The 12,512-nt window shown below is 43.4% G+C and overlaps 1 protein-coding gene across 1 annotated transcript; it reads right to left on the bottom strand.

Moving 5' to 3' along the window:
- Positions 1-754: 754 nt before the first annotated feature.
- On the bottom strand, positions 755-12,119 carry ELF2 (E74 like ETS transcription factor 2). Its single transcript, XM_042829818.1, has 6 exons — positions 11,977-12,119; positions 10,888-11,061; positions 9,065-9,151; positions 3,590-3,782; positions 2,847-3,200; positions 755-2,468 (listed from the first exon to the last, which is right to left on the bottom strand). Exons 1-6 carry the CDS (start codon positions 12,014-12,016, stop codon positions 1,841-1,843), a joined length of 1,476 nt encoding a protein of 491 aa, XP_042685752.1. The 5' UTR covers positions 12,017-12,119; the 3' UTR covers positions 755-1,840.
- Between the last annotated feature and the right edge of the window lie 393 nt (positions 12,120-12,512).

Raw genomic sequence — 12,512 nt, 5'->3', positions numbered from 1 at the left:
ACTATAAATACAAACCCTATTTAGGTACTTACCTCATTGGGGGGGGAGGAGAGAAGGTTACCTAAAATTATTGACTTGTGTAGAAGCCAAAATATGAACAGTTGAAGACGTCAACGATAACAGCATCGAGAAGTGCAACAGTGCAACACATCTCTCCTTTGTCAGTTTCTACTCACCAGTGTTTTCTACTTGCGTCTATGAGACACTCAGAGAGATCAGTACACTCCACTGGTGAAGTCTGCTCACTTCCCCTTTTTACTTTGCTGTACAGCCTTAGAAAACGAAAGAATTGCTGGAGGAGCTGCAAGTCGTCCACAGAGCTTCACGAGACACTGATTCTCAGGGCCATTTCAGCAAACCCAGTTTTCTTCGCTTTACAGCAAACGGGAGCACACAGAAAGTTATGAACTGCAGGGCAGTACCTTCCTAGCTACTCGAGTTACTCCACTCCAGTACTCGTCCAATCAGCCACAGTGGAAGAACACTGAGTATTGCTGACCATGTCAAAAAAGCTTAGAGAACGAGACCCCTGTCAGAAGTCAACAACAGCAAGCTTCTCAAATACTTCAACGAAACCTATTTTGGCGCACTGTGTGGGAGAGCTGCCAGCCACGTGGAGTGTCAGAGTGCTGGGGAGCTCCATGTTACCACACCATCCCAGCTACGTGAGGCTGAATGCCCAGATGACTTCAAGTAAGCAGAAAAGGAACCAAACAGCTGAAAGGAAAAAGTTAAAAACAGAAGGCAGACAAAACAAATTTCATCTCTATATTTCAGTAAAACCTACTTGAATACACTTTGAAACAAGAGTACAACAAAATAGAATATACTTCAAATGTTGAATATACAAACTATTATAGTTCATTCTGAACACTGGTACTTCCCTCTTAACTTCAACTAAGAAAAAAAAATTTACAGGTTTAGAACTACCTGACGAAAGCTCATGCTGGGTGTGACCTTTCAAGTGACAGAGTAGAGCTGAAACTGAAATGTATGCACAGATGTCAAGGCTAAGTGAGAGACACAGGCATGTTACAGCAGAAAGCCGGAGGCCTGCTGCTGTTTTGTCCACAATTAAGAAATTTAGACAGACTTTACCTACCATACAAAATATGTTACATGTAATTCTATAACAATACTGTGCTAGGTACAAGATTTTTTAAAAAATTTGTTTTAATAAAAAAGCTTTAAACAAACAAGCCATTAGCTTATTTCAAGAAAGATAATTGAAAATCAGTCTAAGGCTTTCATTTTAAATCTGCTTAAGCTATGATACAAAAATCCCTCTAGGTCTCTGTCTTCTTTTAGAAGCTCTTCAATCTCCTTTATTTCACATTCTACAATACCTAGTAGCAGAGGTTTTCACTTAGCACCAGTTGAGTACTGCGGGCACGCAGCAGTGATTGCTGGTATGCATATAAGATTCATCAACTTTGCCATTTCTAGAAATGAGACTTTCCTCTTCCCTGAAAAACCAAAAACCAAGGCAAACCTCTCACACAATTCAATTTTAGTGTTCCAGGTCTTAGTGTGCTGTGACAGCATAGTGAACTGCTTGGTCCCTTTTCAGTCTCTCTACTGTTCCTTCTCCACGGGTTCAGCTGTCTCCTGACTGGAAGAGGCCGTTTCTGTCAGCATAGCAATGTGGTTCCATTCCCACTGAAACACGGGAAAAAACACTTCTTTTTCTCCCCACTAAGTCTCCAATGCAACTCATGTTTTTTAACACTTCCCCACTCTCCTTTTTGACGTGGCGATCGCCTCCACTTCCCTCCCCAATTATGTCAGTTTAAACAAAACAGGAACGGTCCGTAAGTCCACGCTGGAAGCAACCTGTTCTTCACTTCTCACACGTTAGGATTCCTTCTGTTTTCATTGTCACAGGAAGCGCGATAGCTGAGGGCGTACTAACTACCACGACATGGGTTACAGTCTTGCTCCCATCTGCCGTCTTCTCTTCCTGTAAGAGCTGCAGCGTTTTCACTTCACGTTCTTGCGTTACAGCCGCTGTGTCTGATTTCACTTCCGGGCTTTTTATTACTGCACTAATAACCCTGGGGGCAGTCTGGCCTGACGCCTGCTGCGCAGGCACCGATAGTCTCATCACTGGTGTCCCGTGAGCTATGGACACCGGGGTCAGCGCTCTAACAGCCAACGGGGTTCCAACGATGTTGATACTTCCCGACCCAGTCAGGCCCGGTTTTGTCTGTACCTGACACTGCGTCAGCTGCGTGGCGGGGATCGTAATGATCTTGGCAGGCTGCATGGTGATTTTGTCTCCATTCTCAGAAGCGGTTGGCATCACAGTCGGGATTGTCTGGATTACTACCTTTGGAGTTGTTGCCGTTGTTGGACTTGTGTTGGTAATTAACGGCGACCCTGCATTTACTGACTGCACTGCCACAGTAGAAATTTTCTGTCCCAGAGAGGTCATTACAACAGGCACTTGCATTGCCACACGTACAGTCCTGCAAAACAAAAACGTGCATTTAAACCGTTAGAGCTGAAAACAGCGATACGCAAATCCCGAATTTGCAGCTTTCTAACTGGTTCCTTAAGAACAACAACGACAAAAACCTCCTGTCCATCTCACAATAGGAGTTTGTAGATTGAGCAGCATCCATCTCTCTCTTCTCTACGTGATTTTAAAACATGCTTGAGGGCAAGTGCACTGCTAGGCGGCTCTGTCTCATAAACCACACTTTCACAGTATTCTACCACAATTCATGGCTGCCTGTAGATCAGAGAAGACTTCCAGCATACAAAGTAATAAAGACACCATACCAACCAAAAAGCTGCTCGTCATTCATCGGTGAACAACAAGCCCAAGCCACATCAATACCAACCTGGGAGCTGACGATGCTGGGACAGTAGTAGTGGTTGTCGAGGGGCGAGATGATGATGAATCGTGTGCTGGTGAGGCAATATTCACCACTCTGGTGACTGCTTTTTCTGTTCTGGTACAGCTTAACTGAGACAAGTTTTTTCCTCCGCGTGCAGAGGTTGCTGCTTTCAAGAGGTTTTCTGCAGATAAAGACACTCTCTCCAATGACTTCTCATCTGTAGGCATTGACAAATCTTCACTGCAGGGTTCGGTTTTGTCATCATCGATGACAACTATATTTTTTGGCATCTCCTTAAACTGATAAACGAGCCTCTGTCCCTCAACTTTGGCAAGGATTCCTCTTTGATAGTAGTATCTGCAAGAGAAGTACCATTAAGTGGTAACTGATACAGATTCTAGAGAAAAACTCGCTCTGCGCTAGCAAGAAAATCTAACATAACCACAGCCAAAAATAAAATGTAAGAAGGCATGGCAAGAAGCTGCACAGCATCTCAAATATCCAGCTTAAAAAAAATCTGGCCTTTTAAACACAAACCTCTAAAGGTAAATTGCAAATTAACTGGTAACATGGAAAGCAACAGGAACTGCAAAACTGCTGCTTTTTCATCAGCGAAGTCAGCAGAAGGGCAGCTTTTAACACCTCAGAATTCGCATTATTTCTATAGAGTTCAATCTACACTTGAGGATTTCAGAGTCAGATATGAAATTATAGTAAGAGCAGTAAGTAGCAGCTTAGGATTTTACCTCAGAGCTCTTCCCATGGTCTCATAGTTCATGTCAGGCTTGTTTTTGTGTTTTCCCCATAGTTTGGAGACAGCTTTCGAGTCCACAAGCTTAAAGATTCCTTTCTCCCGCTGAGTCCACTTAATATAACGAGGACAAGTATTTTTGTCCTGGAGAAGGTCCAGAAGAAACTCCCATAAGTATGTTGTATTTCCTATAATCAGAAAGCATTTGTACATTAGAAATCCACTTTCAAGGACAGCAGAAAATTCTCCATATATAGCTAACTCCAAATGACCTAAATTACAGGCAAACACTACGCAGAGGATGGTATGTAATGCAACCTGCAAGCATTCATTCATTCTGTTTAGTAAAGCTTTCATAAATATTTACATCCTGAAAGGAGCTAACCCTGGTGATCTGTTGGATAGCATAGGAGCCTCTTCAATTCCACACCCATTCCCAGTTCTTGAAAAGAGAAAAGAAGTACAGGAGGGTGTTCCAAGACTCTACAACCTACAGCTGCACTGCGCAGATAGGAACACAGCTCAGAATTTTCCTCTCAGTTTCTTAAGCAGAGGAGAGAAAAGCCAGTGCACTTTAAGATGCTGAAGTACAAGACGACAGAAATAAATCATGTACAAAGGCATACAACCTTCAATAACCATCTCAAATAAGGCCACAACCTCCTGTCCAGGATCATGCTGCTGACTTCAATGGGACATCAGCACCAAGGGGACTCTCACACCCGCTGCTGACAGCCCCGTGTTCTGATCCAAATGTATCCTGCACAATGATTGAGACCCTGCTAGGTGCAAAGCCAGTCCTGCTACTCCCTGCAAGGATTTACACGGCAGAAATGCCACGTACCTTCCTGCAACTGGGGAGGTACAGAATGAAGAAGCCTACAGAATAAGAATTCAATACACTTCTCAGACATTTCAGGGGTGTACAATTTCTTTACCATTTCCACTGGAGGTGCCACAAGACAACATCTGTAACAATGACTGTCAGGATGGCATAAAACATAACCTGAGGGCTGCCTGGACTCTGACTACACCTAGCAAAAGGGAAAGAAAAGCAGAAGGAAAAAAGATACCTCTGTTTTATCAGTAGTGCTGGAGAAGCCTGCTAAAGCAATTCAAGAAGCGAAAACCAAGACAGATCCACAAGAGTAACAACCTCAGAATGGCCATCTCAATTCATGTGATCATGCTTCCAAGCCAGCAGCAGGTGCCATGGGCAAATTAAAACATACACCCCAATATTTTCTGTGTGCAAAGAGATCATTAACTCCTGAAGTTATGGCCCAGCACAGCACTTTTGTTTGTAGCACACAGTAACAACAAAAAATATATTAAGGCAGTTGAAAGGCCTCTCTTACAGAGTCCAAGAAGTTAACTACCTTAGAAAAATCTCATTATGGTTTCCATCTTCTGGATGATGATCTCAGAGACAGACTACCCAATATTTTAGGAAGTGCTCCAGTAAACAGCAAGTACAGAATCAAGTAATATGAAAATGCAGCTGCATTTCAGAGAAATATAGGACTTATATGAGTCAAGATGTTCCAGAATCCTGGAATCATTCTGGATAATCTTCATGTGTATTTTAGGGAAGTGAAGGGTAATTTTGACAAAAAAAACTCTTGCAGCTTTTTATATCGTTCTTCTCATTTCATTTACCAAGTCAGAATAATCTTCCCTAACTTATTAATCTCAGAATGCCGTTAGTTAGATGCTAAGTGTTTTAACTCCTCATAATGGCATGTAACCAAGCAACCAGGAAGTTCCCATTTCAGAAAGACTTCTATAAGAGAAAAAATATTAACTTGTAGTGTTTCCCTTCAAATTAATTCTGGGTTTTTTTGGGTTTGGTTGGTTTTTTTTATTTTTTTTCTCTTAGCTCCTTAGAAATAGAATTTCTGGGTTCACCAACAAATCCTGTAGAGGTCTGCAACCGTTTCACTGCAGAAATAAAACTGACCTTCGAGAGAAATCATTCCTGAAAGTGCCCTATTTTTTCTGTTGGAAAGGAGCTGCTGACTCAACACTTTTTCCTTTTTTCTTCGAACTCTTAGTGACCTGAATAACATTTTTCCACATGAGGCCTATGGAATAGTTATGTTACTCACAGGCCATCTACTCGGCTGCTCTGGCAATAATGGTTGCTATGCATTTAACACAAAAGCTAACTTTATAAATGTTTGCACTGTTTTTAAATCCTCTCTCCCTAGAAAACTAACCTTTCCTCATACTATGAATCCAAGCCTATCGACTTCTGAGGAAGAAAAAGATACGACTATAAAATGTATTATCTGAGCAGGTTTACATTCATGCTGCTGTTATGCATCCAAAATCCAGCATGGTAGACACAAGCACATAGTACATCTTGCTAGGAAGACAGAAGCCTTTTTCAGTAGCATCTAGAACTCATCTCCATGCCCGGAAAGTCTCAAGATCACCAATATACCTTAAGAGTGCACAGAGTTGACACAATTATTACCTACCTTACCTTCAGTATAGAGCAATTTGGCACAGTGAAATACTTTGTTTGTATGTAGCTGATCATTACAACTGTCTGTTACTTAATCATAGAATCACAGAATCATAGGATCACCAAGCTTGGAGAAGACCTCTAAGATCACCCAGTCCAACCGTCCACCTACCACCAATATTTCCCCACTAATCCCTGTCCCTCAGAACGGCATCTCAAAGTCTCTTGAACACCTCCCGGCTCAGTGACTCCAACAGCTCCCTGGGCAGCCTGTTCCAGCACCCCATCACTCCGCAAGAGAAAACAAGTTCCCTAACATCCAACACGAATCTCCTCTGGCACAGCTTGAGGCCGGTCCCTCCGGTCTCATCACTATTTCCACAAGACAAGTGGCTGACCCCCACCTGCCACAGCCTCCTTTCAGGCAGTTGCAGAGAGCTGTAAGGTCTCCCCTGAGCCTCCTCTTCCCCACACCGAACGATCCCAGCTCCCTCAGCCATTCCCTTTAAAGCTTGTGCTGCACACCCTCACCAGTTCGCTGCCCTTCTCTGGCCACGTTCCAGGGCCTCGGCGTCTTCCTCGTGCTGAGGGGCCCAAACCTGAACACAGTTCTCCACGTGTGGCATCACCAGCGCTGAGCACAAGGGCGCAGTCGCCTCCCAGCTCCTGCTGGCACCACGATCTCTGATGCAAACCAGGCTGCCGTTGGCTCCTTGGCCACCTGGGCACAGCGCTGGCTCACGTTCAGCCAGGTGCCCAACAACACCCCCAGGCCCGTTTCTTCCACACACGCTTCCAGCCGCTCTGCCCCAAGCCTGTAGCACTGCCTGGGTTGCTGTGGCCAGAGTGCAGGACCTGGCACTTGGTCGTGTTGAAGCTCATCCTACTGGCCTCAGCCAAGCAATCCAGCCTGCCTAGATTGCTCTGCAGGGCCTTCCTACCCCAAAGCACATCAACAGCTCCTCCCAGCTGGGTGTCACCTGCAAACGTAGCGAGGGTGCTCTCAGTGCCATCATCCTGGTCATCAATAAGGATATTGAACAGCACTGGGCCCAGTATCAACCCCTGGGGAACACCACTCACTGTGTCAGCTGTAGTCTCAAAATACAAGGACTAACAGCCAGAAAGCATGTCAGTGATACAAGGCACCGTATCAACTGTCGCGTTTGTACCAGCACCTATACTGAAAGGCTCAAAGCCAGTTCTGCTCCCTCTGAGGGAAAAAATTTTCCTGCAGCTTTATGCTATCGGTCTACACTTCTAAAACAGCACTTAAGCAAAGCAAAAACAAAATAAGAGAAGTTAAGACAGATAGAAACTCTCAATCTTCTATGTGAGGACAGCTACTAGTACTATCACCCCAATTCAGGAGCCTTCAGTTCCCTCCATATAACAAACTCAAGCTGATTATCTACAGTTGCTTTACTTCGTACCCATCCAGAACGCACAGAGGAAGAAGTACCTGCACGGACAACAAGCAACCTGTTTCCAGCTGCGTACAACCAGCCGTTCTCCTCCTCCATGACTTAAATCTGCTGACAGCACTCAGCTCTAGCAATACTTCCTGTTTTTTCAGAAACATGTTACGTGTCCAATAACTGCATATAGCAAATCCTTTTTTAAAAGAAACAGTAAATAAAATTAAGCCAGTAACAAAATATTCTGCAAGACTTCAAATTAACCTTCATGAAGAAAGAAAATGTGTGTTATGCCAGCTGTGGTGTAAAACATGGACTGAGATACCTTGTGAGAAAACAAACATAAGCAAACCCTAAGCGCCCATGGAAACTGGAAAAAAAGAGTAGTAACATCTCACACTTGATAAAACTAACAGCTAAGGAGAGAAATCAGCAGTAGAAACACAAACTGGAAGGACAGAAAGTCATTTCTGCAGCAACAAGGGCAGTTCACAAATGCTCTTCAGATAACAGGAAGCACTAAAAGCAACATCAGAATTACAAAGAAGGTTTAAAAAAATACTTAAAAAGAAAAATCAAACAAGACGCACTTTTAAGAACAGCAAATACAAAGATCTGCTACAGTGAAAAATCAAAGGCACCAACAGAGACCGATGCCTAGAAACGTAATTATTTTCTGCACCGGTTTCCATGAGCTAGCATCCATTCTTCCTCAGCCTGCTCACAGGCACGACTCAGGAGCTGCCCCCAGATAAGGAATGACGTAAATAGCAGAGATCCTGCTTTCAAACAAATCCTGAAATAATAACAGCTCTCGTGCTGACAACTGCATGCTCTTTCAGCTGGTACACTGCTACTGAGACTCACTGAAACTCTATTTTCCTAGCTGTAAGCACAATCTCCTAACAACTATTCGTGAAGTTAGCTGGGAACAAGATCCACGTTCTGCACCTAGGCAGGGCTAAGAGCTGATACACTGTACTGCAATTCAACAGTAACCTGTGAGTGGGTGCTGTGGGTCTGTCTGATCTCTGGGTGAAAAGCTGGGGCTTGCAAACCAAGACAGGACTCTTCATCATGAAAAACAATAACAATAATGACTCTTCTGCATAAAGCTCCTCACTTAAGCAGCAGAGAAACATACCATCATTTGTTTTCACCCTTCAGCCAATTTGTATCTATTAGTCAAGCAACACATTCCCACTGATGTCTGTGAATCAATTAAGGGAACACATTTCCAGCCCTCAACATTACAAATGCCCACAAGCTGCTTCTACTTCAGAGCAAGTCCTACAGCGGCAGATTAGCAAATGATGTGCCTGGCAACAAGTTAACACACACCACAGAAGACAGCAATAAATGCAAAGCAAATGAAAATGTACGGGTTGTATTACAGGGCATGCAGGGGAGTTAGAAACATCCTTGTACTTCATCTTGCAACAACAAACGCAAGGACATCAAATAAAGTTGAGACCGAACGAAGTCAGTGCAAATTCACCCACCAAAGTTTTGAAGATCTCAGTTTTACCTACGAGACACACAATACATATAAATGACATGATTTAACAATGTAAAATTGTACCTTTGCCTTCTCTAGGTTTCTTCTTTATACCTAGGTCTGGAGACCCATCTGAAATGGTCGATTGTTGGCTCTTGGGTTTACGGCCAGCTGCGCACACAACACATGCAGGGAAAAATGAAAAGTATTAATTGTATGCAGAATAAAAGCATTTTGTTGTTCGATTTTGCTGAAAGAAGAAGTTCTTTTTTTTTTTTTTTTTTTAATGCTATTTCCTTGCTTCAAGTATGGATAAACTGCCATTCTTAGATGACGACTATTGCACATCCAATTTAACGCATCATTCGTCTGCTTATTCCAGAGGCAGATTTAACCTCATTTCAGATGAATTACTGGCAGATGCAGTGCACACCACGCATATGAAGTAAATCCAGTGTATTTGCATTCCTTTAGTCACATGCCTCTCTTACTCTGGAACTTACCACTCTTCCGCCTGCTTTGTTTTCGATAGAACACGTGCCCATCAAAGCATCAGTTTTCCTACAAAATCCTACAGCTGAATCCACAAAACTCCCACTTCCTCTCCACATCTGCCCATTAAAAGCTACAGGCAAGCTTCCTCTCAGCGTGCAGCCCCTGGGACGCAGGTCTCAGGGTGGTGCTGGGGCTGCTCTGCCCTCGCAGCCCCTTGCTGTGCTCCGGTGTCAGGGAAATCCTCACCCTTTTACACTCCACTGACCTTTCCATGGAGGTAAACGGGCCCAAGCAGGGGAGAGGATCATAACCTAGGGCAGCAGACTGCAAACAACCCTCACTTCTGCAGTCACTTTGAGGAGAGCAGCAGCAAGTAACTCTCCTTCCTCAGGAGCAGCAGCATTATCTTTTGCTGATGAATAATATTCTTCGGTAAATGCTCAATTCAACAAGCATTAGTTATGACGACAAGTTATCATTCCATTGCTGTATCTGAATGACCTTATGCACTTTCAGCTTTCTGAGCACAGCCCTGTAACATAATCTGCCCACTGATGACTATTCAGACCGACAGTGAAAAAAAATACAGAAACGGTTTAAATCCAATATACAGCTATAAAAAAGCACTATCATTATTTTCCTGCTTATGTCATTTAGGGTAGTTACAGCCATAGTGACGTGCATGTGACTTCACCAAATCTCAAACTGTAGACCTCAGCTATATAATGCTTTACCATGACACTGAAGTTTTTTTCCCCTAAACTAGAAGCAACCCTGCATATGTACAGCTGGAATCTCTAATAAAGTCCTCCTATGGTTAAGAGAATTATAACATGCCTGTAAGCAAACTGCTAGACCAGACTGATACCGACCATTCAGAGCCATCTCATTTGGTATCTGAATGCTTAGACCTCGTTCACTGTTCCCATTAGTGCCTCCTCCAAGGCACACCGATCAGACAAACAAGATAATTCTTTCCCAGAAAGACACTGTACTGATTCTGTAAATCAAATTATAAGCTTGTAAGCTAGTAACTTTTCTACTGTTCTGTTCGAGGACTCCTGAGACCACCTGCTCTCACACACCTACTCCAGAGAAACATTTACCCCCTTCAAGTCCTTTCTGAATCCTTCTTTACCCTTCCCCCACTCTGCAGACTTCACTTTAAAGGCACAGAGCAACAAAAGAAATCCTTTTCCTTAGCAGTTGGTAGAACGCACTCTCTCGCTACTTCTGGATGTTGTCACAGGCCTGCTCTCTAAGAACTCGCATTTCAGACGTGAACCACACTGCTAACCTGAGCAGAGAAATCAGCTAATCTAACCTATCTGTATCCATCTCAACTGCACCATCTGAGGCTGCCTGCATAAGAAATAAACCCTGAGGTAGCTGCTACGAGGAGCCATACGCACCTTTTTTCTTCTTCATTCGTTCATGGATATCAGGGGACGTTCGAGCAGGAGATGAATCCATTGGTTCAGATTCATCTGCTGGCACCTCTACCACAGTTTCTGCGATCACATCAGGCCTCATGGCTGCATGGATGAACTCTGGGGTTGACACACAAGGAGGGACCAAAACTTCAACTAAGAGGAAAAGGGGGAAAAAAGTATGTTACGAAGTTTCTACTTGACTGTTCCAACCTCTCTTACATGAAATTGCTTTAAACAAAGCACGTGCAAAAATGTAGCAAGATTCAATTCCAACAAACTGCCATGTAGAAAATCAGTCCACTCCCCAAAACATGCACACCTGTGATCACTGTCGAGCATAAGATAATTATATCAAAGCAATACTGTTTTGATTTAAGCTCAACTTTAAATTCAATTTTAATTGAAGACAATTAGAGCTCAATCTCTGATCCTTAGTTCATTAAGGTTTGCATCCCAAATCCCATTTCCTACTTGATCGCTTTTGGGTTCCAATCTGATCACAATTTCATCCAATGTATATTAAGTAACTTCAGAAAGAAGATACAACTAAAGGAATCATCAACACTGACTTCTGGGTTTTTAAACTGGTAACAATTTACAACATCCTGTATTCAGATATTCTTTCTAAAACAGAAGAACAGATGAAAATAATTTTCCCTTGAAGTAACTATTCTAGCAAAGCAAAATGTCAGGTTCGTAGCATCAAAGAACGACTTAAGTAGGACGAGATGCCTGAGGTCACCTGGCCCAACCTCTGCTCAAACACGGAGGCCCTGAGCAGGGTGACCATGATGTTCCAGCTAGTTACTGAGGATCTCCCAAAAGGAGACTCCACAACCTCTCTGGGCAACCTGTGCCAGTGCTCCATCACCTGCACAATAACGAAGTTTTACCTGATGTTTAGATGGAAAAGTCCACTTTAAATGTGTAGCTTATTCGAGTATGTGCACCCAACAACATGACTCAGGTAAATGATACCACCTGGAAGCATGCTTCTTACAGGATGATGGTTTTAGTCGTTAGCGGAAAGAAAAAAAGCTTGAGGAGGAGAAACTGTAGCTGACATACCAGGACTCCTGGCATTTCTCAGGCAGGTAGGAGACTCCATATGAAGCAAGGCCTCTGCAGCTTCAATTGTCTTATCTGTGCAGTGTACATTGCTTCCGTGTACTGATGCTTCCACTGCAGAAGGATAAAAGTGTTATGAGACTAGATTAGTCATACAAGTCACAGAATCACGGAATGGTTTTGGTCAGAACGGCCCTTTAAGATCATCTAGTTCCAATCCCTCTGCTATAGGCAGGGACACCTCTAAACCAGGTTGCTCACAACCCCATCCAGCCTGGCCTTGAACACTCCAGGCTCAAGTCCATACAAATCACTGTATGTTCAACAGCGCTGTCCAATCTTAAACATGAAGATCAAGAAGTTGTCCGGTGCCTTCACACCATTACACCTTACTGCCGACAGAAACGTTCAGGGAAGACATGAGACAAGCAGCCAACGAGAACCAGCGCTGTCACTTCTGAGACCTCTGGCTCACAGCCAAGCTCCCTGTTTCTCATAGGAGTGCAAGAGCTTACAGACAGATTTCTGAGGGTTTC

The sequence above is a fragment of the Centrocercus urophasianus genome, unplaced genomic scaffold, assembly GCF_019232065.1.
Source record: "Centrocercus urophasianus isolate 14NV4802_14NV808 unplaced genomic scaffold, USGS_Curo_1.0 seq_32, whole genome shotgun sequence".
Lineage (NCBI taxonomy): Eukaryota > Metazoa > Chordata > Aves > Galliformes > Phasianidae > Centrocercus > Centrocercus urophasianus.
The sequence above is the reverse complement of the archived record's forward strand: the minus strand, read 5'-3'. Positions and strand labels throughout refer to the sequence as shown.

Bases quoted from the DNA above. Each gene is read 5' to 3' on its own strand.
- ELF2 (XM_042829818.1), bottom strand. From the start codon at position 12,016: ATGGAGTCTCCTACCTGCCTGAGAAATGCCAGGAGTCCTG. The intron at 3,201-3,589 runs GTAAAATCCTAA...CTTCTCTTGCAG, and splicing joins ACCATGGGAAGAGCTCTGAG to ATACTACTATCAAAGAGGAA. The intron at 2,469-2,846 runs GTTGGTATTGAT...TTTGTTTTGCAG, and splicing joins CCAGCATCGTCAGCTCCCAG to GACTGTACGTGTGGCAATGC.